This window comes from Loxodonta africana, chromosome 9 (assembly GCF_030014295.1).
Source record: "Loxodonta africana isolate mLoxAfr1 chromosome 9, mLoxAfr1.hap2, whole genome shotgun sequence".
In the NCBI taxonomy this organism is placed as follows: domain Eukaryota; kingdom Metazoa; phylum Chordata; class Mammalia; order Proboscidea; family Elephantidae; genus Loxodonta; species Loxodonta africana.
In genome coordinates this window covers 45,136,481-45,162,830 of record NC_087350.1, presented here as the reverse complement: position 1 = coordinate 45,162,830, position 26,350 = coordinate 45,136,481, and the positions used below count along the sequence as shown (strand labels likewise).

General features: G+C 50.6%; 1 protein-coding gene across 1 annotated transcript in view; it reads left to right on the top strand.

Annotated features, from left to right (window-relative positions):
- Nucleotides 1-24,045, top strand: part of HMCN2 (hemicentin 2) — a 160,315-nt gene extending 136,270 nt beyond the window's left edge. The window contains exons 83-98 of the mRNA XM_064291328.1: nucleotides 169-303; nucleotides 1,315-1,505; nucleotides 3,794-3,875; nucleotides 6,582-6,851; nucleotides 10,733-10,882; nucleotides 12,467-12,604; nucleotides 12,701-12,822; nucleotides 13,271-13,508; nucleotides 14,787-14,849; nucleotides 14,973-15,095; nucleotides 15,848-15,982; nucleotides 17,137-17,265; nucleotides 17,786-18,106; nucleotides 19,031-19,150; nucleotides 20,225-20,351; nucleotides 21,429-24,045. Of these exons, the coding sequence (XP_064147398.1) occupies nucleotides 169-303; nucleotides 1,315-1,505; nucleotides 3,794-3,875; nucleotides 6,582-6,851; nucleotides 10,733-10,882; nucleotides 12,467-12,604; nucleotides 12,701-12,822; nucleotides 13,271-13,508; nucleotides 14,787-14,849; nucleotides 14,973-15,095; nucleotides 15,848-15,982; nucleotides 17,137-17,265; nucleotides 17,786-18,106; nucleotides 19,031-19,150; nucleotides 20,225-20,351; nucleotides 21,429-21,774 (2,690 nt within the window). The 3' untranslated portion in view covers nucleotides 21,775-24,045. The remainder of the gene's footprint in view (nucleotides 1-168; nucleotides 304-1,314; nucleotides 1,506-3,793; nucleotides 3,876-6,581; nucleotides 6,852-10,732; nucleotides 10,883-12,466; nucleotides 12,605-12,700; nucleotides 12,823-13,270; nucleotides 13,509-14,786; nucleotides 14,850-14,972; nucleotides 15,096-15,847; nucleotides 15,983-17,136; nucleotides 17,266-17,785; nucleotides 18,107-19,030; nucleotides 19,151-20,224; nucleotides 20,352-21,428) is intronic.
- Nucleotides 24,046-26,350: the final 2,305 nt, after the last annotated feature.

The following is a 26,350-nucleotide window of genomic DNA, read 5'->3' as shown; positions in this document are numbered from 1 at the left end:
TGTCTGACTTGGTTAGGCTTCCACCTGGGGAGAAGGGACATTTGTTTTCTACACCTTTATTAAGCATCTGCTGGGTCCCCAGGCCTGAGTTAAGTATTCAGGGCAGGAGGTCCCTGTCACCCTGGGCTCAGAGTCCCCCTGGGGTGTCTGTCTTTTTCTCCACCACAGAGGGGGTGTCAGAACAGGATGGGGGCAGCACGCTGCAGCGGGTGTCAGTCACCAGAGAGGACAGAGGGATCTACGTCTGCTGGGCAGAGAACAGAGTGGGTCGTGTGCAGGCGGTCAGCTTTGTCCACGTGAAAGGTAGGGCGCGCCTGAGTGGCCTTTCTCTCTTGGTCCTCTTCAGAACCAACCCAAATAACTGTCTTTTTAATGTACTGGCCCCCTGACCTGTTAATGAATATTTCTTCACCCTGGCACATTAGAGCCCCCTAGGGAACTTCATAGAGTACTGAGGCCCAGGTTCCACCCTAGACTAAATCGGAATCTCTGGGTTGGGGCCCAGGCACCAGTATTTTTAATGCTCCCCAGAAGACTCTAGGTACAGGTAGAATTGGGCATTTGACAAATTGGCCCCTAGCACTCACCCCAGCTGGGCAGTGTCAGTGTGGGGGGAAGGCATGGAGGCCAGGGTACCCTTGCAGAAAAAAATGCCTGCAGGTTGTCCTTGATGGCCCTGCTCTTCCAGGAACAACACTGTAACCCTCAATGACAGTACAACTTAGTTTGCTCAGCTTCAGAATGGGTGGGGAGGAATGGGGCTTGATGGAGGGGAATGAACAGCCCAGGACACCAGGACACAGCTGTGGCTTTTGGTAGATTCAACCTCAGGAAACCAGAAAGAATGGAAACTGCAAAGGGCACCCAACAATGTTTGAAATTCACATGAAATGAGGATCAAAGAAATCTGTTGCTGTGTACAACAGAGGTGTCTTAATGATCATATGGTTCTTGTTTTCCAAAGTACTTAGCAAGGGGCTGTGCAGATGGGGTAATCCTTCTATGACAGCGAGTATCTGATACACAGAACAGTGTGTTCCTGCCTGTGCCTGTCTAAGGCATCACTAATCTATCATAGCACTATTCCCACTCAGCCTCAAAATCCTTCTCAGCACAGTGCTCCTGGCAGCCCCTACCAGTCTTTCTGATTTGACCCATGACATGGAAGTTGTTTGCCTTCCTTCATTCATTGACTCTAAACAGCCATGCTAGGCTACTAGGAGACTCTGAAGGCCCCTGAGGGCAGAGGTTGGGCAGAACTGAGCCTGAAGGGAACCGCCTTCTTGACTACTCGTCTGATGTCACTCTGTGCAGAAGGTCCCGTCCTTCAAGGGAAGGCCTTCTCCTACCTGGTGGAACCTGTGGGGAGCAGCGTCCAGCTGGACTGTGTGGTCCATGGAGATCCGGTGCCCAGCATCCGCTGGATCAAGGATGGCCTTCCACTGCGGGGCAGCCATCTCCGGCACCAGCTACAGAATGGCTCACTGATCATCCGCAGGACTGAGGTAAGGAGGGGCTTGACGCTTGGAGGTGGGGCCACCAGGGACAACCCTAGGCTCTTTCTGATTGCTTAGGAGGGTTCTTCAGGCTGGCACTGCACTCCACAGTTTACAAAGCATTTTCCTACCTGCTATCCAGAGATCCTCCTGGTGACTTAATTTTTCTGTGCCTCAGTTACCCCACCCATTCACCAAACAAAATCCCACTGCCATCAAGTTGATTCCGACTCATGGTGACCCTATAGGACAGAGTAGAACTGCCCCATAGGGTTTCCAAGGCTGTAATCTTAAAGAGGTACGCTGCCATATCGTTCTCTCGCAAAGTGGCTGGCGGGTTCGAACTGCTGATTTTTCAGTTAGCAGCCGAGCTAACCACTGCATCATTCAGTGGGGCCTATATTGTTTCTACCTCGTAGAAATCAGTGAGATGAAGCATCCCAAGTATTTAAGCATGTCAGGTCCATGGGTTGTGGCCAATACATGTTACTATTTTTAATAACCTCATGGAGCAGGGTAGGCAGGTGATAGTGCCCCAATTCTACAAATGAAGACACCGAAGTGCAGACAGACAAAGTGACTTGCTCAGGGCCCCACAACCAGCAAGTCACAGAGGCAGGACATATCACTATGTATTTTATTCTTTTTAATGCTATTGTGAATGGAATTGTTTTCTTAGTTTATTATTATTATTATTCATTGCTAATATCTAGAAATACAATCAGGTCTCCTGATTCCTACCCCATGCTGTTTCTAAAGCCTTGGGCGCTGGGGCTGTCCCTTCCCCCCCTCCTTTTCCATGTTCCAAGTCCAGTGATCATACAGAAACATACAATTCAGTCCTGACTCAAGCTCCTCTTAGGGGTCCTTGATCTCACTAGCCTGGAAGCCTGTCTCTGGATAGTAGTAATAATAGGGTTGGTAATAATAGCAACACTAGTAGTAAAAGCAGCAATAATATCTACCATTACCTGAGTACTTACCATGGGCCAGGCACTGTGCCTCACACTTTGCAAACATCATTTTATTTAATGCTCACAACAATCCTAGCAATTATTATACCCATTTTAAAGATGGGAAAACTGAGGCTCCAGAAACATGGTAATGTCCTAGTAATGGGGTTAGTATGGTAAACAGTGGAGCTAGGATTTGGTCCCATATTGGTCTGACTCCCAAATCTACACTCTTCCCTGTGCGTTGTTGCTCCTTGATGGTCCCCTGGATGCAGCCTCCAGGATGTCATCATACAGGTGTGGACAGCAGTCCCAGGCTACACCCTAGCTCCATCGCATGGCAATGCTGCTACCCAGAAGTGAATCTGAACCAGTGTTTTTCCTGAGTTCCATAACATCCATGTCCATGGATATCCTGTGAACAAAATGTCCCACGATGTAAACTTTCCTCTCTGAGCCTCAATGTCATCACCTATAAAATGGGGAGACTATGGAGCCCTGGTGGCACAGTGGTTAAGAGCTTGGCTGCTAACCAAAAGGTCAGAAGTTCAAATCTACCAGCTGCTCCTTGGAAACCCTATGGGGTAGTTCTACTCTGTCCTGTAGGGTCACTATGTGTTGGAATTGACTCAACGGCAGTGGGTTCTTTAAGGAGCCCTGGTGGTACAGTGGTTAACGCACGTGACTGCTAACCAAAAGGTTGGCACTTCGAACTCACCAGCCACTCTGTGGGAGAAAGATGCAGCAGTCTGCTTCTGTGAAGACTGCAGCCTTGGAAACCCTGTGGGGCAGTTCTACCCTGTCCTGCAGGGTCGCTATGAGTCGGAATGGGCTCCTTTGCAACAGGTTTATCACCTGAGTTAGCAAAATGCCGCAAACTGACTCCCATCCTGCAAGACTCACAATGCCTACTGGTGCAGTCAAAGCCCCGAAAAATCCCCCAGTTCAGAAACACTTTGTTATCTAACACAATTTCTCCCAAACTTATTTAACCACGGAAACTGTTTTCCAAGGAGGCCCCAACAACGTGCCATGGAACAACAATATTTCAGCGTACACAGTTTGGGAGGGATGGATCTAAACTGTGGTATTTCCAGCATGTGGTTCCAGGGTGGGGTCCAGCACTGCACTCACTTTGAATCTCTATAGACAAGTGACCACAAAGGCCTTTGGTACTTTTGGGGGAATCTGTGGGACCCCGGCTGGTTTATACTCTAAGCTCCTTCCTGATTATATGGGTCTTGGTCCAGTGCCCCTGTCCATGCCCAGCAGCCCTGAGCTGCTCCTCTCTTCCTTGTCTCCCTCTCCTGACACCTCGCTCTCCCCTTCCACGCCCACCTGCAGATGGATGATGCAGGACGGTACCAATGCCTGGCGGAGAATGAGATGGGCTCAGTGGAGAAAGTGGTGCTCCTCGTACTTCAGAGTAAGTCTCAGCCTCCCCTTTTCCTGGCCTCAGTCTCTTCTCAGAAAGGCAGAGACGGGGACAGTATGAAGTGGGCACTCAGGGGGGAGTTATGCTGAAGCCGTGACTTGTGGCCATGGCTGTCTGATAAGAACAGAGGAGAGAGAGGCAGGACAAGGCAATTAGAAATCTGCTGCAAATATACACTTGTTTGCCAACCACTCCCTCCCCTCAAGAGGTATTTTTGTAAACATGTCATGCTATTTTTTTTTTTTTTTACAAAATGTTAAAAAAAAAAAAATTGGCATAGTGGTGCTTACGAAAATATCTCCGGGGGGGGGGGGCAGGAAGCAGTTGGCAAACAAACAAGGAAGTACGTGTTATTTGCGTGAAAATATGGTATTTATTCAGAACACACAATTCAAGTCTTACGAAATGCTGTTCCAAGTGGAGCAGTTACTCAGGGTCAGGGCTGATGAATACCCAGACCTGGAGGGAACCGGGCATGCAAAACTCAAAACCGTCCCGATCACAGCAACAGCCCTTGCCTTTGCTAAGCAGCTTCTAGTTTACAAAGCACTATCTGTGCCTCATAATAACCCTGTGAAACAGTCTAGATAGGGATTTTTAAATAAAATTAAAAAAAACTTTTTTATTGAAGATTAAAACACATATAGAGAAGTACACATTAAGTATCCTTAAGTGTACAGCTCAGTGAATTTTCATAAAGTGAACCCACCCATTTAACCCGCGTCCAGATCAGAAAGTAGATTAGTATTCCCTCCCAGAATACTCACCTACGAGTCTTTGTGTGGATGTACGTTTTCACTTCACTTGGGTAGATACCTAGGAGTACAATTGCTGGATTGTATGGCAAGTGTATGTTTAACTTCTTAGGAAACTGCCAAATTATTTTTTGCAAAGTGGCTGAATTGTTTGATTTTCCCATCAGCAGTACAGGAGAGTTTCTGTTTCTCCACATCTTCACCAACCCTTGGTAATGTCAGTCTTTTATTTGAACCATCTTAGTGGGTATGAAAGGAGCCTTGGTGGCACAACAGTTAAGTAATCAGCTGCTAACTGAAAGGTTGGCGGTTTGAACCTACCCAGCAGCTCCTCGGGAGAAAGACCTGGCAATCTGCTCCTGTAAAGATCACAGCCTAAAAAACCCTATGGAGCAGTTCTACTCTGTCACATGGGGTTGCTCTGAGTTGAAATCAACCTTATGACATCTAACAAGAGTAGGTGTTAAGTGGTTTTAGTCTCCATTTCTGTAATTAATGATATTGGGCATCTTTTCAAGTCTTATTAGCCATTCATATATCTTTTTTGGTCAAGTGTCTATTGAAACCTTTTGCCTATTTTTTAATTGGGTTGCTTATGCTTTTAATGAATTGTGAGAGTTCTCTACATGAAATCAGGATACAAGTCCTTTATCAGATATATGATTTGAAAGTATCTTCAAATATTTCTGTCTTTATATTTTCTGAATGGTGCCTTTGGAGAGCAAAAGTGTTATTATTTGATTAACTCCAAATTTATTAATTTTGTTTTTTATGGATCCTGTATTTGGCATTATATTTTTTAAAAAATCGTTGCCTAACCTAAACTCACGTTTTCTTCTAGAAGTTTTATAGTTTTAGTTCTAACGTTTGGGTTTATGATCTGTTTTTTGAGTTAAGTTTTGTGTGAGGTAAGAATCCAAATTCCTTTTTTTGCATATTGAAATCCAGTTTTTCTAGTACAATTTATTTAGGTGTTCTTTAATTTCTTTCAGCAATGTTTTGTAGCTTTCAGTGTATAGGTGTTGTACTTTTGTTAAATTTATTACCTAAGTATTTTATCCTTTTTAGTGCTATTGTGAATGGAATTGTTTTCTTGGTTAGATTTTTCTATTGTTCATTGCTAATATATAGAAATGGAATTGATTTTTATATCTTGATCTGTACCCTACAACCTGGATAAATTAGTTTTTTAGTTCTAGGTTTTTTTGTTTTGCTTTCTTTTGTCAGATTCCTTAGAATTTTTTGCATAAAAGGTCATGTTTATGATTAAAGACAATTTTACCTCTTCCTTTCAGTCTGTATACCTTTAATTTCTCTTTATTGCCATATTGCTTTGGCTGGAACCTCCAGTGCGATGCTGAATAAAAGGGGCCAGGGCACATCCTTGCCTTGCTTTCACTTTAGGGGGAAGAACATCCTGTCTTTCACTGTTGAGTATGATCTTAGCTTAGTTTTTTTTCTAGATGTCTTTCATAAGGTTGTAGAAATTCCATTTTACTGTTAATTTGTTGAGAGTTTTTGTCGTGGATAGGGGTAGGTTTCTGGTTCCAGACAAGTCTGTCAATTCTGCTTTTTGATCGGAGTATTTAGCCCATACATACTAATGTAGTTATTCATATGGTTAGATTTATGTCTGCCATTTTGCTATTTGTTTTCTGTGTGTCTCATATCATTTTTGTTTCTTTCGTCTTCCTTTACTATCTTTTTTTCAAATATAAACTACTGTGGAGTGAAATAAAAAGTGGGTATGTGCAATGTGATCATATTTTCATAAGGAAAACAAAAACACATGGAAATACAAAGTCTGGAAGGACATACTCAGTCAGGAATGTTAACGGGGTAACAGGATCTTTCTGCCTCTTCATATTTTCTAATCTAAGTGAATATGTATCTCGTGGACACACAAAAATGTTCCTAAAAAGCTGCCCTGGGCCTCCCACAGGTGCCCCAGTGCTCCAGGTGGAGCCCCAGGACACAACGGTGAGATCTGGGGAGGATGTGGTCCTGCAGTGCCAGGCCACTGGAGAGCCAGCGCCCACAGTGGAGTGGCTGAGGGCGGGTCAGCCCTTGCGGGCCAGCCAGCGGCTCCGGACCCTGCTAGATGGGAGCCTGTGGTTGGAGCACGTGGAGGCCAGGGACGCGGGCATGTACGAGTGTGTCGCTCACAACCTCCTGGGGTCTGCCACAGCCCAGGCGTTCTTGGCCGTGAGAGGTATGGGGTGTCCCTACCAAGCACCTTCATGGACAGAGGGAGGATCTTCTGCATGATGGAGATTTGAGTGTTTTTGAGGGAGCTGGCCTACTTACCTACTAGTTCCTCAGTTCTTCTCTTTGTTAAGAGAACTCAAAATGACCCAGTAGGGTCTTAGTGATCATCTTATCTACCCTGCTCACCTGCAGTTGGGGAAACTGAGTCTTAGGGATGCTAAGTGTTTGGTGCTCATCTTGGGCAGTGAATCCTGGCTACTCCAGCTTCCTTGACAAAGACACATGTCCTCTCTTTAGACACTGTACAGCCTAGGAAGTGGGCAGAGTAAAACAAGGGCATCCATGGTGCCTACCTTAGGGGTTGCTGTGAAAGTCTATGAATTAATGCTTGCCCTGAGCTTCACACATTGCCTGACCAGGGTAGGTGGTCAATAAAAAATACTGCCTATGGTGTTACCAACCCCTGCCATCTCAAGACTCCCTGCTACCTTGTGCCAAACCAGACTTTAAAACTGAGAAAAGGACTATCCTGAGAAACCACCATAAAATGACTCAGACCTGCATAAATAAAATGCACAGAATATTATTTCTGGATGGTCTGTGCCTTTCAAGTAAATACTTCATATCTGTTGCTTCACGTCTTTGCCTCTGTCCGTGGCAGACGTCACTAATCTATCTCCACACATGATGTCAGAATCTTTCTCCATAGAACCCTTTCCCAGTTAGTGCCTCTTTACTAATTGGAATTGGAACTGAAAGAGAAGCCCACTTCACACTTTGTCACTTGAAACCCACTTTCAGTCAACTCTGGGATCCTTTCTGGCTCCTGGTCTCCTCATCTCTTGCAGCCAACAAATGCAGCTCTGAAAATTCAGTGGTTAGTTCAGTGCAAAATTCAGTGACACCAGCCCCAGATGCCATATCAGACCTGAGAAGACCCTCCCTTTATTTCAGAATTTGGCCCCAATTCTTACCCTTTCCGACTAATAAGAGACCCTATAGGACAGAGTAGAACTGCTCCATAGGGTTTCCAAGGAGTGGCTGGTGGATTTTAACTGGTGACCTTTTGATTAGCAGCCAAGCTCTTAACCACTGTACCACCAGGGCTCCATTCTTTCAGTTAGCCCTCCACAAACCACAGTGTGGTACCATCTTTGTGTGCTGGTCTGAATATTTCTGTAGGATAAATTCCTTTAAGGGGCATTGCTAGATAAAAAATGTTCTAAATTTTAGAAGCCCCTAACTATAAACTGAGGGAGCTTGCTTGGCAGAAGCAATTTGCAATCGGCTGCAAACCTAAAAGTTGGTGGTTCAGGCCTACCCAACGGCTCTTTGGAAAAAAGGCCTAGTGAACTGTTCCTGTAAAGATTACAGCCAAGAAAGCCCTACGGAGCAGTTCTACTCATGGTGTTACCATGAGTTGGAATAGACTCTATGGCGACGGGTTTGGGTTTTTGTTTTTTTGGTTGGCTATAAACCTGGGTGGAGCAAACAGCTAACATGCTCGGCTGCTAACCGAAAGATTGGGGGGTTAAGTCTACCCAGAGGCACCTCTGAAGAAAATCCTGGCAATCTACCCCCCAAAAATCAGCCACGGAAAACCCTGTGGAACACAGTTCTACTCGGATACACAAGGGGTCACCGTAAGTTGGAGCCGACTTTATGGCAACCGGTTTTTTATTAACTACGAACTTGACTTTCCTTCTCTCCCCGTGGCTGTGTGGGAGACAAGAGGCTGCTGAGTCACCCAGTTCTCTGAGAAACTCGGCAGCAGTTTGCCTTTCCTGGGTTTCAATGTCCTGGGCCCTTGCAGTGTTGCCTGGGCCGTGCTGCTGCCTTTTTACCTGCGGCTCTCTCACTTCCCTCCTCATCCCCTTACTGAGAGCCCAGGGTTAGATTACTGAACATTTTGATCAAAGATTCTATAGAAGAATCCTAATCATAAGGGGGAAAATGCAAAACAGAATTTCAGTTTCTCATGGAATCCAGACTTTTTGGAGCCATTGAGGCTGGATGAATACCTGAAACTATTGCCCTGAGATAATCTTAAAACCTTAAACCAAAAACATTCCCAGAAGTCTTCTTAAAACCAAACAAGATTTTAGCTTAACCTCGAGAGTATGGCCACCGGACACCCTTTTAACTCAGTAATGAAGTCACTCCTGAGGTTCACCCTTCAGCCGAAGATTAGACAAGCTCATAAAGCAAAACGAGACTAAAGGGGCACACCAGCCCAGGGGAAAGGACTAGGAGGCAGGAGAGGACAGGAAAGCTGGTAATAGGGAGCCCAAGGTCAAGAAGGGACAGTGTTGACATGTCATGAGGTTGTTAACCAGTATCATAAAACAATATGTACACTAACTGTTTAATGAGAAGCTAGTTTGTCCTGTAAACCTTCATCTAAAATACAATAAAAAAAAATGTATTTGAAGGCATGGGGGGACAGGGAAGCTACATTAATGGAAATAATACAACCAAAATGGAAATAACGAGAATGCTGACATATTGTAATGAATGTAACCAATGTCACTGAACAACATGTATAGAAATTATTAAATAAGAACCTCATTTCTGGTGTAAACTTTCACCAAAAACACGATAAAAATATTTTTTAAAAAGGAAGAAAAAAATAGTTTAGCTTAACTGTAAAGAATGTCTGCCCTGAGCATTATGCTCTTTTAAGAACTATCTATAGGGGATCAAAGTGAAAACAGCAACTTGAAAGATTAGATAGGAACTTTAGTGGGCAGCGAGTGTATGTTAATGGGGGAAGAATAACTCAGAAAAGGAGGGTGAGAATGGTTGCACAACTCAAAGAATGCAATCAATGTTGCTGAATTGTACATATAGAAACTGTTGATGTATGTTTTGCTGTGTATATTCGCAACAACAAAAACAAAATAAATAAAGTTTAAAACACACACACACACACACAAAGTTCAGGGGTAGGTCCACGGCCCTTCTCCTCCTGTCCCTCCCATCAACCCCAGAGCAGTAGACATTGACGAGAGACATCCCAGATGCACATCAAATCTCATCAAACCCCAGCTTTTGGCTGCAGGAAACGTACTGCTTCCTGGAATTCAAAATTAACCAGCCCCTCAATTTACCCATCTGGGATCCTGCCAGTTGAATGTTTTATGTTATTTTTTGGACAGATCCTGGGCAATTTGTTGTTAATTTCCCCCGAGAGCTGATGAGCAGAGAGGCAGGATGACTTCTGTCTCTCGCCCCCTGGAATGCCATCTGCCCAAATGAGTCAGCTGGTCCATTAGGCAGAGGAAGCACCCCTGTGTGCCCCACCATCCATCAGATTAGTGTGGAAGGGTGTCTGCTTGCAGACTTCCTGGCGGGTACCACCCAGCCAGGCCGACTGCCAGGCGGCTGGAGCCAGGGCCTCTGATGGAATGGAGAAAGGTCAGGTGGCGGTCCTCAGCCCCTAGCCTAATGCTCTGCCTTTCACCCTTGACTCCCCTAGCGTACCAGCTGCTGCCATCATGGGCTCCCAGCGTTTTAGAACCGAACAGGTCTTTGGCCTGCCTGTGGTCCCACCTTCTCACTTTATAAATAAGTAAACTCAGGTGTGGCTTGGGGGCCTGATGTGCCCAGGTTTCAAGGAAGGTGATGGCACAGCCAGAATTAGAAGCTGGTGCCCCCACCTCCAGCACAGGGTTCCTCCCAAAGGCCTCTCATCTCTCTCAGAGCAGGATCCCCGGGCTTTGAGTTCATCGCCTGTTAGCCACGTGCTCTTGGGCAAGTTACTTCAACTCACTCAGCCTGGCTCGGTTTCCTCCTTCGTGAAATGGGAATGACAACAGTACCTGCTTATACTGAGGGTCTGAGGTGGATTAGAAGTGTTATTGTTACCGTCTTCCTTCCTTACAGGGGAGCCCTGGGGGAGCCGGGGCAGGATGATTGGGGTGATCAATGGCCAGGAATTTGGCGAGGCCACTCTCAACACCAGTGTGCTACAGGAGGCACGTTCTGGGACCACCACCATCCAGAGCAGCATCAGCCATATCCCTGCAAATGTGGGTAAGTGGAGGCTAGAGAGTCACTTGCATCTGGGCCCTTTGTCCCAGCCCACGGGGACCCTCTGGTACACGCTGGGCCCCGGAGGAGGCAAAGCCTGTGCTCTGAGCTTGCTCAGGGCCTGTTTCCTGGAGGGAGGTCGGCTGCCTGGCATTGCAGCCTCTACTGGAAGCTGAATCCAAGCCGAGGTGGACTTAGGTGCAGGCAGCTTCCTCCCTACCCCACCACCCCCTCAACAGAACAAAAGAACTAGATTTAAAATTAGACCGACAGAGAGTGTAAACTAATCAGGGCTATGTGGATGCATGAGGTCAGATGATGATTTTTGAAGCCACTGATTGCTGTGGGTGTTTTTTCCAACTGTTGAAGTCAAGGGCCAAAAGAAAAGCAAAGAGATTGCCGGCAATGATTAAGGGATTGTGAGCTGGAGGGCCCAGAAAAGGGTTGGGGTGTAGAGAATAAAATTAGCTAGAAGACCCAGAGAACCAAGAAACATCCACTTTAAAACAAATTCATAAAATAGTGTGTCCTAAGCAAATGGAAGGTGCTGGAGAGATGTTCACCATCTCAGCATCTTCCTGGGGCATTACTGCAAACCCTGACTTAATGGACCTTGAAGTCTCAGCCTTCCCAGGGGATCCTGTGTCTACTCGTGGGGGTTCAGAGCAGGGGAGAGGGCAGCACTGACATGGTGTTTTCTAGAAGTAGCCCCTCTGAAACTGCCTTTGACCACAGACCTTTGTGAATGGTGTTGGGTCAGGGGCTTTGGCTGAGGAGTCACTCAGAGGTGGCTGTCAGTAGAGAGTGAATAAAGCAAGATGCTGGTTAGTCCAACAGGAGCTGTGGAGGAATGTCTGGCCCCAAGCCAGGTGGGCCAGGCTCTGTTTAGTGGAAACAGAGGCACAGACAGGTCGAGAACGTTATGCTCCATAAACATCAGTCTCCTGGCACTTCTCTTTTCTTCTGAGTTGACAATTGCAGCAAAGCTGAGAAGCTTGATTGACCCTAAGCCTGAGCCTGAGCAAGCAGGACCTTTCCCCTTCCCCAATCCATGGCCCAGCCCAGCCTCGACAGCAGGACCAGGCATCGTGTGAATGAATGTCTGAGAACCCATGTCCAGGGCAATTTTTCAGCTCTTTTTCAAAGTCAGTGGTTGGGAACCATTCTTCCTCTCCTGGGCTTTTGGAAGGTGTCTACAACTTATGAAACTTTGTTGGATTTCACTTCAGTTAAGCAAATATATATTGAGGGTCTATGGAGGCCCAGGCTGTATGGTGACCCCATAGGTCCCCAATCAATCTTTGTTGGATTGAGTTGAATATCAACAATTTATGTACATTTCTTCGTATAAATGTATCTTATTAATCTTCACACCAATGCCGTGAAGTACATAGATATTTGCCTTTGCCATTTTTCAGATTCCAGTTTAAAAAACTGGCCCAGGTAGTCATGGGGCTGAGTGTGGGCAGGGAGGGAAGGGTTGATGCTTTCCTGAGGACAGTAGGGAGTCACAGAGAGTCCTTGAGCAAGAGAGCAGCTGCCCTCTGGATCCAGCCCTAACCTGGCCTCCCTGCCCTGCCTGCTCAGGGCCGCTGATGCGCATACTCATCGTGGCCATCAACCCCATCTACTGGGCCCTGGCTGGAGAGAATGGGGAGGCCCTGAATGGCCATTCCCTGACAGGTGGCAGCTTCCAGGAGGAGTCACACGTGGAGTTTGCTACAGGTAAGCAGGGTCTCCCCCAGGGTGGGCTGGGTGGGGCTGAGGCCCGAGCCCTGGGCTTCTCCCCAGTGGTGACTCTGGGGTGGGTGGGGATTGCAGGTGAGCTGCTCACAATGACCCAGGTGGCTCGGGGCCTGGATCCCGATGGCCTCCTTCTTCTCGACGTGATGGTCAATGGCATCATCCCCGAGAGCCTGGCTGATGCAGACCTTCAAGTGCAGGTGGGGGTTGAGACTGTTTTGTACCCCTCAGAGTACCAGCCCCAGGGGCTGCGCAGATGGGGTGAGTGAGAGAGAATTGGGTGCCCTGCCACAACCAGCCCCCTAGCAGCTGGGCCCACTTTCCTTCCTGACACCTTCACAAGGTCTGGTCATGGCTTGGCATTGGACTTGGGGAAGGACTAATAGCTTGGACTTGGAGCCCAGGGGGAGGATGCTCTGAGCCCAGACACTTGGGGCTGGAGCATTCTCCCCATTCCGTAAACAAGAACACTGAAGGGAAGTGGCTTGCCTAAGGTTACCCAGCTGGTTGGAGGAAAAGCTGAGAGGCCCATGCAAGTCACCTCATCTAGCATCCCCCCTGGCCTGGCCCCTTAAGTGGAGGCCAAGGGTCCCAGGCCTCTTGGGAGCTGGCACCCCAGGCATTCTCCCTTTCTTCTTCCACAATTAGGACTTCCAGGAACGCTATGTGCAGATGGGGCCCGGGCAGCTGTTCGTAGACTCCACGCAGCCCTTCCTGCAGGGCGGCCTCCCAACATTCCTGCGTTGCAACCGCAGCATCCAGTACGACGCAGCCCGGGGCCTCCAGCCTCAGCTGGTGCAGCACCTGCAGGCCTCAGCTGTGAGCACAGCCTTCGACCCCGAGGCTGAGGCCCTGCACTTCCAGCTGACCACAGCCTTGCAAGCTGGTGAGGCCCCACCCTTTGCTTCACCCCCCTTCTCCCAGTTAAAACCCTGCCTAGGGCCAGTGCACCTGGCCGATAGCCAAGGTGACACCAAACACACACACGCACCTTGCATCTGGTGACCAGAGACCACACATGCTCAGGGACTGAGACAGCTCACTGCCTGGTCTGCCCACCTCTAACCTGTCCCTGTCCCTGTCCATCTAGCTCTACCCCCAATAGGGATAGATCTTCATTCAGGCCACTCCCGTTCAAAATTCTCCGGGGACTCTTCCCGGGGCCCCAGGATGTAGGTCCAACCACCCACCCCACTCCACAACCCTCACGCCCGTACCCCCACTGATGTCCAAGACTCAAGCCACCCTCCACCCTCTTTTACCAGGGACCCCACCCAGGGGGCCAGGAACCACTGTTTAAACCCCTGGAGACTCATATGAACACGCCCTATTTTCTCAACCAATGGATGCTAAAGATACAAATGTTATCATATTCGAGGTCCCAAAACCTTTTTAACCTTGAATAAGAGACAGTGGTAAGAACATAAGCTTTGAGACCAGACAGTCCTTGGTTCAAATTCCTGCTGCACCACTGCCTGGCTGTGTGATCTTGGGGGCACCCTGGCCCTCTCTGAGCCAGTGTTCTCAACTGCACAATGGATATGACATCACCTGCCTTGCAGGGTATAAGGAGTACAGGTTCTATCTCTACAGACCTAGTCTGACACCACTGGGTGCTTTAGAAATGGTGGCTGTCATTGCAGTTATTTAAGTAGTCTGGTCTCCTTCCTGACTCCGGAATACATTTTTCCCTATCCCCTGCCTTGTTCTTGCTATCCTCAGCAGCTGTTACCGTTCACCCATTCTTCGAGCCCTCCCGGCCTAGCCAGCAGATTCAGGTCCTCTGAATTCTCACAAGCACAGTTTTGCACGTGAGGACCTCCCGCTCTGTTCTTTTCTTTAATGATTTCTCCTGTGTCTGCCTGACTCATTGCCTCAGCCCTACCATGAGCTTCTCTAGGGCACCTTGACATGACGCAGCATATCCCCCAGCCAACCCCTCCAACAGGCCTGGGCCAGGAATGGGTTCTCTGCCTCGCTGGGCACCCAGCCTGGCTCAGGATGGCCCACACTCTTTGTACCTGGCTCAGGGGCACTGACCTGACCAAGCAGGCAGGAGAGAGCCATGAGCTTGGGCTATGTCCAGGGCCACTCTCTGTCCATGGGTGGCCTTGGGCAAGGGTGCCCTCCATGGTCTTTAGGGCCTCCCCCGTTTGCCTTGCAGAGGAGAATGAAGTTGGCTGCCCAGAGGGCTTTGAGCTTGACCCCCAGGGAGCATTTTGTATAGGTGAGCGTCCTTACTCCCACCTTGGCAGGGAAGAGTGAGGCCTGTCACCCCTAGCTGAGCACTCTGCCCAGCTGGCTGCAGGGGCCGCTGTGAGCACAGACCACCAGACCTTTCCCCACCCAGACAGAGACGAGTGCTCAGATGGCCCCAGCCCCTGCTCCCACTTCTGCCACAATGCACCTGGTCGCTTCTCCTGCTCTTGCCCAGCCGGCTTCACCCTGGCCTGGAACAGCAGGGACTGCAAAGGTGAGTGGACCCTCATGTGCAGAGGATCTTCTCGACCCGGCCCAGCAAGGAGGAGTGTGCAGGGGGTCCCTGGAGCCAGGGCCTTGGCTTGGGGCACATACCTCAGGGGATGGCCTGTTGCAGAGGGCACTGGATACCAGCCTGCAATTTCCAATACCCTGACCCCACTGGGACTCCCTCCCTGCTGTGAGGCTGCTGATGAGAGAGGTGCAGACATTGGGTGGGGGGCGGAGGTTTCCTTGAGCACATACACGAGTTTACCACGTGCTCTTGGTGTTTATTCTCACTAAGTGTGGACATGGCCTTAGAAGCTTTCTCAACACCCAGCGGTCATTTCCAATTGATGGGTGTTGGCAAGTGTGCTGACATCCATTTGCCAGCTTGCTCTACTTGACCCCCTCAGCAAAGTTGCCAGATGGCAAATCTGATCATGAGAGAGCTGTCCTGATGGCTGAACCCCAATCTGCATCTCACCACTCATATCCGAAGGGCCTAGCACTGCACTCCAGAGCCAGGTCTCTGTGGGCTTCAAGATGGGCATCTATAGAGGAGATTGTCTGCAACCTCATCTCGGAAGCTGCAGGCCAAGGCCCTTGGATCCCCTGGGCTGGGTCCTGTGTTTCAGAGAGGAGAGAGGGATGATGGAAAGAACTAGCAAGAGGGGTGTGTATAAGCTGAGCCAAAGTGGTGGTGGCAAGGAGGGCCTGGGGGATACACGTTGATGGAGCCATCGGCCCCTCTCTCACCCTCAGATGTGGACGAATGTGCATGGGATGCCCACCTCTGTCAGGACGGGCAGCGCTGCGTGAACCTACTCGGGTCCTACCACTGCCTTCCTTACTGTGGGCCTGGCTTCCGGGTGGCTGCTGATGGGGCTGGCTGTGAAGGTGACGGGGACAGCTTAGGGCCCATCCATTCTCCTGGGAACCCAGCAGTTGTCAAGAGTTTAGCTGGAGGAGGACTGTGCGTCACTGGGGGGCTGGACTTGTGGGGAGATCTGAACCTCTCTGGGCAGAAGGAGTCCACTGAGGCCAGATAGAAAAAGCTTTAGCTGGGGCTCAGGAGGTCTGGGTTGGTTCTAGCCCACCTTGACTACTGGCAACTTGAGGATCCTTTCACAAGTGTCTTTTACTTTCTGAGGCCACGTTTCTCATCTGTTCAGTGACAGGGAAACTGGGTCAAGGATGGCAAACATACAATATATCTGCTGCCACATCCCCTGTTTCCCCTCATAGGTCATGGCCCTTTTTTCTGGCTGGGCCTAGACACCAGCTTTGAATCCTTCTCAACACAGCTTCACCAGCAGCCATTACTAATCAAATGCAATTGGCATTAGAGATGAAACCTAGCTGCCACCCCTGGGTGGACAACCTCTAGGGTCTTTTCCACTCTAGCATTCTTCAGTTTCATGATTCTGTGTCCCTCTGGCTCCTCTGAGAGAGAAGCCATCCAACGGAAAGCATGATGGGTAAACTTGAACTCTGAAGATGCACTCATTCAACTTCAGTGGGCCTCAGGGTCCTTGGATTGCTTTGACTCTTTATAGGGCTCTTCTGCCTGCTGCCTGCTTGTCTTCCACCCTCTTTCCTTCCCTTCCTTCTTTTTCACCATTGTTCGAGCTCTTCCCACTTACTAGGATCCTAAGCCCTTTACTTGCGTGATCCAATTCTGTTCTCACCAGAGCCCCATGAAGTGGCCCCGTCCTTACGCTCTACAGATGAGGAAACTGAGGCTTAGAGAAAAGAATTCACACTTTCCCAAGGACTAGAAATGGCAGAGCTCAGTTCAGCTTGCACCTGGGACTCTCCACCTCCAAAGGCCACCTCTTAAGCCCCTTCCTTGCTTGTGGACCCAGAGCCCTCTTAACATCCAAACCTGGTGTAATTGGGAGGGTAGTTGCAAGTGTTGGCTTTCAACCTTGTGTCACTGAAGCTGGAGAAAGGGACGGGGATGAGGCCCAGACGGGGCGTGGGTAGTCCATCCCTTGGAGGAGGGCCTCTGAGCTCAGATCCCACGCCTGACCCCTCCCCTGCCTCCCCAGATGTGAATGAGTGTCTGGAGCAGTTGGACGAGTGTCACTACAACCAGATCTGTGAGAACACCCCAGGCGGGCACCGCTGCAGCTGCCCCAGGGGGTACCGGAGCCAGGGCCCACGCCTGCCCTGCCTAGGTATGGGGACACCCAGCCCCTCACCGGGCCCTGGTCAGCACTGCTGGCTCACATGCAGTCGGTGTTTATGACAACGTTGGTGTTGAGTCCTGCAAATGACCGAAACTGTGGCCTGGAACCAAGATTTACCTACACTATCGCACCCTCACCCCAGCCCTGTGAGGCCACCATCCCTGGGCTCCCAGGAGGAGGGAGAGGGTAGAGAGAAGTGGGTGGACCACAGAGAGGGTTAGAAGGTAGAATTGACCTCACTAGGACACCAAAGGAATGTGGGGTTGGAGGGAGTTGGAGGCAGGATAATGCTCAGAGCTGGGGAAGATTGGGACCTCTGAGCTGTAGAGGTAGAGCTGGAGAAGAGACTGGTGTGGTCCAGGAGGGGAAGGCTTGGAGGAAGGCCTGGTGCCTCCTGTGAGGCTGCTGGGTTCTGGGGAGGCAAGAGTAAGAGGGGCAGCTAGAGCAGATCGTGTGACAAACCCTGATCTATCCTCAGCACCCCTGCCTGACCCTGGCCCCTTTCCAGATATCAATGAGTGCCTGCAGCTGCCCAGGGCCTGCGTCTTCCAGTGCCACAACCTACAGGGCAGCTACCGCTGCCTATGCCCGCCAGGCCAGACCCTCCTCCCTGACGGCAAAGCCTGCACTCCAGTGGTACGGAATGGACAGAATGTGACCACCATCAGCCGCAGGGGCCCCTTTGCACCCTGGCTGCAGGCCCGCACCCCCATCCCTGGTGGCTCCTACCATACCTGGGTCTCCTTCCGGCTGGGTCCTGTATCTCTGAGCAGCATGGGCCGGGCCTGGTGCCCCCCTGGCTTCATCAGGCAGAATGGCATCTGCACAGGTAAGGCCGGGCCCAACCATCTTCCCGGGGGCACGCCTGCTATGTTACCTCAGGCTTCTAGGCTGAGTGGGCTCCAGTCACCATGTTCAGAAACCCAGTCCCCAGGCAGTCTGGGTAGGTGGTGAACGCAGACTGGGTTTTGGATGGTGTTTCTCAAGACATACACTTGTTCCAAGGGGTGTCAGTAGATGTCTGGTGAAAAGGGGGGGGTTCCATGGCCAAGGAGTTTGGGAAAGGCAGGACCAGGCAAAGTTGAGGCTGCTTTCTTGCTACAGAGCATCTCAAGCCTTGTCTGTGCTCATGGGCAAGTGGCCTCCGGGCGCCGGGGGCGGGGGGGGGGGGCGGGGGGGGATGGGACACCTTCCAAACTATTTGACTTTGGATGCTTCCCAGAGGGAGGGTCTCCTGGGCAATAGTTCCCAGGAACCCACTTCGAGAAATACTGTTTTTGGTGCTCAGAGGTCAAGCAATGAGAGAGGGAGATTTTCAGGAATGAAGGAGAATACTCCAGGTAGACATGAGAATGTGAACAGGGACTGGTGGGTGCAGGGTGGGGGTGGTCAGGGAAGGGGCCCCTGGGCTGCAGAGAGGGGAGAGGAGGAGGTAGCCTGCTGAGGGCTGACACACTTCAGCATTCCCACCTAAAGAGAGGAGTCTGGAGTGGGAGACAATGGTGCCTTGGTGAGCAGGGGGCGGGGAAGGGCAGGGCTCCTGACTCTTGGCAAGGCCGGGAATCCCCAATCCCTGAAGTCAGAATGGGCATTGGGTGGCATAGGGTGGGGAGAGGGTGTGGGCCGCCCAAGGAGGGGAATTTCCCTGGCCTCCTCCAGAGCCTGGCAGGCAGGCATACATCCACGTGGGCATGTGTGACTCAGTGTCTCTGCCCCTGCTATCCCCCCTCTTCCATGGCCATGCTTGGGCCAGACCTGGATGAGTGCCAGGTGAGGAACCTGTGCCAACATGCCTGCCGGAACACAGAAGGCAGCTACCAGTGCCTTTGCCCCGCCGGCTACCGCCTCCTCCCCAGCGGAAAGAACTGCCAGGGTGAGTATGCCCAGGGCGGGGCCATCATCCTAGATGCCGGAGGGGACAGGGCACGCCAACATGAGAAGGGATGTGTTGGGATCTTACCCTCTCCGCTCTTCCAGCCCTTTGTAGTCCTCCAGGCCACTTCACTACCATCCTGTGAGATGGGGCAGGGAGATGAGCTCAGAGGGGTCAAGAGACCACCCCAAGCTCTCACTATCATGTGGGGGTTGGGCTGGGCCCCACCCACATTTGAAATAAGAATCTTAAGAGAATAAGTTTACAGGCTCTGTAACCCTGGGATTACATCCCAGCTCTGCTGTGTATCCTTGGGCAATTCAATCCACCTCTCTGAGCCTCAGCCTCCTGTGTGAAATGGGACTAACACTGCGCCCCATCCCCAACCCCTAAATGGCTGGGATAAGACATGTAGAGCCTGGGCACAGAGCAGCACAGAGCCAATGCTTGCCACAAGGTGGCTGCTGGTGGTGGTTGTAATCGATTTGACTGCGATGGGTTTTTTTTTTTTTTTTTTGGTTAACTGCCAAGTTGGGCACACTTTCCTTTGAGCCCAGCTCCACCCATAATGTGCTCCAGGGCTGGGGCCAGTCATGCTGCTTCCCCATCTGGAAAATGGGACTCCTGCCTGCCAGGCCTGTCTCCATCCCTCATGTCTGTCCTGGGGGTCAGTGAACATGCTCAGAGAAGGGCAAGGCTCCCACTGGTGTAGATGAGAACTGGAGGCCACTCTGCCTGTTGGTAGTGGACACTCTGGATAAAAAGGACAAAATTGGTCCCCCCGAGCAGTCCTCCACTCTCCTGGGCTTTCCACTCTAGCACTGGGCTCCGGAAGGACCTCAGGTTGCCCACCATGCCCCTGAGGAGATTTGGAGGTACCAGAGGCCTCTGGGCTGGAATGTCATGGGCCAGGCTAGCCGGGGGCAAGGGGAGTGGGGCCTCCCACCTCTGGGCCTCCGAAGGTATTTTTTCTCCCACTTACCCCACTTCTCTTTCCTGGTCCCTACCTTTGGGCCTTCTCCTTTGGTCCATCTTTCATTTTCCTCTTCCCTGGGCCAACCTCCCCCGACCCAGACATCAATGAGTGCGAGGAAGATGGTGTAGAGTGTGGCCCCAGCCAGATGTGCTTCAACACCCGCGGCAGCTACCAGTGTGTGGACACACCATGTCCCACCACCTACCGGCAGGGCCCCAGCCCAGGGTAAGGGCAGAGTCAGCTGGGAGTGGGGAGGGGACCAGGCCCTTCCACTCTGGCTCCTGTGCAGCCAGACGCCACCTCCAGGAAGGCCATCAGTCACACTTGGTGGTGGTATCTCAGGCCCTGGTGGGGAGGGCAGCCCCATCATGTTCCTCTCTTTGTCAGGACCTCTGTGCCCACAGGGCAAGGCAGTGTGCCTTCCTGCAGCCACCCTGGGTGCCAGCTCCTCTTGACAAGCACCAGGGGCTGGGAGAGGCTGGAACTGGGAGAGAATGGGGCTGATGGAAGAAGAGTACACACAGAGACACACAGGGACATACAGCAATACACAAACACACACAGACTTATAAACATCACCCAGAGACACACACGCAAAACCTCTCAAGACAGACAGACACACAAAACAACCCCCTGAGGATGGGAGGAAGGAGCCGGCCCACCCCCACCACCTAGACCTGGCTACCGGCAGGGCAGAAGGCCCTTGCCCACACCACCCTGCTGTGGCAAGTGGAAATATCATTTTCCACTGCCCCTATCATCAGCAAGACCACGCACCATGGCTATAGATACTCATAAAGACACAAAGAGACTTGGGGGCCTTGGCGGCCAGAGCGACAGTGGTTAGGGAAGGTTCACTGGGACAGGGCTTGTCCTGGGCCTTACAATCAGAACCCCAGCAGGAGCTGGAGTGGCGCCCTTGGCAAGGCAGAGCACCTGTCTTTGGGAACGTCCCTCCTTACTCCCAGTCTGTCTGAAGCTGGTGATTCAGCCCTGCATGCCCCTTCTGGGTGGACCCCAAGAGCTCTGTTTTATCCCCGCCCTATGCCAGCAGGGCTGCCCTGGGGCGTGGGCTGGAAAATCCACTGGGGGAAACCGCTCCAACAGGAAAGGGCACTTCTCTGGCTTTTGGGGGCTTAGTTTTTTGATCCCGAAAATGGTTTAACAGTGGTGCTTGTGAGTGCATTTGGGGCGTGAGGGTACCAGCAGAGCGCAGGGAGAGCTGGGGTAGTGGGAACTCGAGTCTGAGGACCAATTTATGCGGCCGGCCTTGTTCCAATGGCCGGTCTCTCCGGGCTGCAGGACCTGCTTCCGGCGCTGCTCGCAGGACTGCAGCGAGGGCGGCCCCTCCACGCTGCAGTACAGACTGCTGCCGCTGCCCCTGGGCGTGCACGCCCACCGCGACGTAGCTCGCCTTGCCGCCTTCTCCGAGGCTGGCGTCCCAGCCAACCGCACTCAACTCAGCGTGCTGGAGCCCGACCCGCGCAGCCCATTCGCTCTGCGTCCGCTGCGCGCTGGCTACAGTGCGGTCTACACCCGCCGCCCGCTCTCCCGCTCCGGCCTCTACCGGCTCACAGTGCGCGCCGCGGCGCCACGCCACCAAAGCGTCTTCGTCCTTCTCATCGCTGTGTCACCTTACCCCTACTGAGGGAGAAGGGGTCATTGGTAGCAGCTCCTGGGCCAGAGACCCCTGGGGATGGGGGGAAAGGAGCCGACCCACCCCCACCGCCTAGACCTGGCTCAGGAGGAGCAGGGCGGCCCTTGCCCACACCACCCTGCTGTGGAAAGGGGAAATGTCATCTTCCCCAGTCCCCGTGAGTCAGCAAGACCTTCAGCAAACATCACCCTGTGCTCAGCCTTGGCCCCAGGACGCAAGGACCTGAGCCCCCCACCCTGTGACCACTCCCAGTGTCACGCCAGGCAAGTGCCAAAGGCTGCCCTTCTAGTGGCAGGGCCTGGCATCAGGGCTGGGAAATAAAGCCTACAGGTCTGGTCACCCCTCCATGTCTGCCCCAAGCACCAGAGGGAGCTCAGTTGGACGCAGTGCACCTGGGGCAGGGACACGATGTACCAAGGCATCTGAGGGGTGGGGTAGACCCTGTGAGGGGTAGCAGCAACTGTCACCCACCCATGCCTGGCTCTGTTATCCCAAACCTGGTATGTGTGCATAATATAAAAACAATTGTCCTTAACCAACTTTAGTTTTTTTGTCCAATTATTTGCTTTGGTAATGGAGGGCTTTGGTGAGGGGGAGACCACCACCCATCTGTTCTGGGCCAAGAGCACTGGACTAGGAATCCAGCAGCCCCAGGCTGCTCATGAGTAGGGCGGCCTTGGGCAAGTCACTCATCCTGTCTGGGTTCTGTTTCCTCATCATAAAATATGACTATGACAAGAGGTCCCCCTCCCCACCACACACACACATTCACATAGGGCTGTGAGAATTAAATAAGCACAGACAGCAATACACAGTAGCAAAAAAAAAAAAAAAAAACCTTAATATTTTTGAATGAATGAGTTAAATTTACTCATTCATTCACTCATTAAAGAGTCATTGAGTCCTACTTAAGTGCCAGGCAGTGAGCATAAAATCATTGTGCTAGGGAGAAAAACAAAGTTGGAAAGGTTGGAGCGTAGGGCAGTAAGAGGATAGTTTTAAATCAACTGATCAACTGATCAGGACAGGCCTCACTGAGGTGACCTTTGAACAGCGACCTGAAGAAGGTGAGGGAGAAAACCATACCAACATCTCAGGGAAGGGTGGTGCCGGTCAGACAAGGGGGCCAGGGCAGCTGGAGCTGAGTGAGGAATGGGAGGGTAAGGAAGTGGGAGATACTCTCAGAAAGGTAAGGTGAAGAGATGGTGGGGAGTCTTCCAGCCACAGTAGAAAATTTGGTTTTGACTGAGCAAGCTGGGGAGATACAAGATTCAAAATGTCCATGTCCAGCGCACTCGGCCTGGGTCTGAGTCCCTGGGCGAGAGCAGATGAGTGGCGCTCAGCAGAAGCCCAGCACTACTTTTCCTCCCATTTGTCCACACCTGCCCTCCTGGGCTGGCTACAGTCCCCACCTCCAGTGGCCTCCCTGGTGCCAGCTGCCTGCAGACACAGCCTCTGGGAGAAAGAGGCTGTCTCTTTATGCGCTGTGTTTTGGAGAAAAAGGCTCCTTGCTCTTCTTGCTCAGTGTGACAAGGGCATCTCCCCGTTAACATCCAGTTCTCTCATCTGGGCAATGAGGAAAGCAGTCTGAGTGAGCTGTTTCCCTTTAAGGGGTGAATGACAATCAGACTGTCTAAATGCTACCTTCCAGCAATGCTGGGGGTAAACAGGAAAGAAATCGCTCTGTCCATTTTACAGATGCAGAAAGGGAGGCTTAGGGAGGGGGCATGAGTTGACTGACAAGTGCCTGGCTAGTGGCTGGAACTGGGACTCCCATGGCTACTTCTAATTTCGAAACTGGTTGGTTTCCTTTAAGCTATGAGCCTGCAAACTTTTTTTTTTTTTCTAAACAGCCAGATAGTAAACACTTTTGGCTTTGCAGGACATACAGTCTCTGTCACAACTACTCACCTTTGCTATTGCAGTGCAAAAGCAGTCAGCCACAGACAACCTGTAAACAAACAGGAGTAACTGTATTCCAATAAAAATTTATGGATGCTTAAATTTGAATGTCATATAATTCGCACATGTCACGAATTCTTTTAAATTTTTTCCAACCATTTGCAAACGTGAAAACCATTCTTAGCTTGCAGCCTTCACAACAGATGCTGAGCCCTGCTTTAAGCCAAAGAAATCACTAAAAGTGGAATTTCCTGCTGGGGGGAGGAGAGATTTGGGGTAGGAGGGCAGAAATGGGGGGTCTCCCAGGCCCTCTCACCGCCCCCCCATTCGTCTAGGGCTCCCTGTGAGTGCCTTCCTTGGGCTGAATGCCCCTCTTTGTACAACCCTGGGGCCCATGGATCAGAGCTAAAGCCCTACCCTTTGCTGAGCTGTTAATTTTTTATGGAGCCAGGGAGTTTGCAGACCAGGAGGAGAGACAGCTCAGCCCAGGGGCAAGACATTTCAGAGGCCGAGGCCTGCAGAGGGCCGGTGCTGACTCCCCTCTCACCGCTGAGCTTACCTGCTTGCCTCTCCTCAGTCCTGCCCAGGCCCTTCACATTTGCTGAGCTACCATTTGAGTCCTGTCCAGTGCCTTATGGACCCAGGTTCATTTAATTCTCCCAGGAACTCCAGAGGCAGGAAATAGTATCCCCATTTCACAGATGGGGACTCAGAGATGAGTCACTTGTCTAAGGTCACACAGCTAGATGTGAAGAGAAGGACTTAACCTAGGCCCATCCAACTGCAGAGCCCAGGGCTCTAACCATTAGGTTCCTGTGCCTCCATTCTCTGCCAAGGAGAAGGATGACGGAGGAGAAAAAGGCCCAGGAGGAGGACAAAGTGCCATTTAAGATCTCAGAAGCTGCAAAGGGAGAGTCCGTTCAGTCTGGCCTGCTTCCTCTTCAACCTTCTCCTCCTTTTCCCATTTGAGGTGAGAAAATGGGGCCTGGAGAAGAGTGATTTGCTCAAGGTCTTACAGTAAGCCAGTGGCAGAACCAGCCTTGAACCTGGGCTCTGACTCCCAGTTCTAGGCTCACCCCCTCCTCCCTGCCCACACCTACAGGGTGGATGGCCACTGAGGAGAGGAGGCATCTCCCCAGGGAGCTGCAGGTGTAACTAGCTCTGAGAGGGCTGTTTTCCTCTTCTGCTTTTATAGCTGCCTGCTATCTTTGGCCAGGGCCCCATCCAGCTTCCCAGCCTCCTCGCACTGCCTGACCTCTGAGACTGTTGTGCACCATTCGGGGTGAAAAACAGCTCTGCAGGTCACTCATTAAACCCTCTGATGCAGCTTTTCCAAGAACCCAACAACTGGACTCTGTGTTCCTGTGGGTGAGGACTAGCAACCTGGGATCCAGCCTGCAGGACACTCTCTGTTTCTGGGGCCAGTGTCCAGCCTGGCCACCAGCAAAGTGGCTTCTGGTGCCAACAATGAGAAGGTTACAGGGTGAAGACACAGAGTCCCTGAGGCAGAGGAGAGACAGAGGACAAGATCTCTACCTGTGTCAATAGGTTAGTCGGGCAATTGAAGAGATTACACCTGTTGAGTTTGTCCTTCAACAAGTTGGACAAGTGGCCACAAAAGTCAAAGCTGATTGTCATGAGACCAGAACTGGATGGTGCCTGGCTGCCATTACAGAACATTTTGATCAAAGATTCTGTAGAAGAATCCTGATCAAAAGGGAGAAAATGCAGAACAGAACTTCAAATTCTCATGGAATCCAGATTTTCTGGAGCCATAGAGGCTGGAGGAACCCCTGAAGCTATTCCTCTCTGATAATCTTTAAACCTTAAACCAAAAATATCCCCTGAAGTTTTCTTAAAACCAAACAATAGTTTAGCTTAACTAGTAAAGAATATCTGCCCTGAGCATCAGTGGTGTCACTAGGGTTACTGTCACCCAGTGCTCTAACTTCTGGTGTCACTCTCCCTTTGGATACACATGGAAGTTTATTATCAATTTTAATCATAGAATAATATGAGATATAGTTGTAAATTGCTTAAATGTATTATTTCTTAGATTATATGAATACTAACAACAACAAAATTGTTCTGTAAAATCTTTCTACATTGAATTGCATCATTAGTTACAACATTGTTAGTAACTAAGCAGAAGCCTTTTTTAACTTTCCTTCTTGTTTTCCTTTAATTACTACTTCATTCTTAAAAAAAAACAACCCAGAAAATTTGACAAAATCGGCAACTATAAAAACAGCAGCAGCAACAAAAACAGCAGCACATGCCTGTAGCGTGCAGACGAATCCACGCGATTCGAAGCACTGTAACTGGGTAACAACGATAGCTCTGACCGGAGCGCATTAGAGGGTTCAAAAAGTAAATTAGTATAGAGTTTTAGCCTTGTAGGTATAGCGACGCATGTAAGCTGAGTTTATGGGAAAAATTTTTTTGGTTGTTATGACTGACTACAAGGATTTTTTATCAAAAAAAAAAAATTTCTGCTAAAACGCTGCACAAAAATTTTGTGGAAAGTCATTTTGGTATCACCCCCTGTAACTGCCTCATCCAGTATGATCTGCATACCCCACGCCCTCCTAGAGGCGCCACTGTTGAGCATTACGCTTTTTTAAGACCTATTTTTATGGGATCAAATTGACAACACAGATTCAGA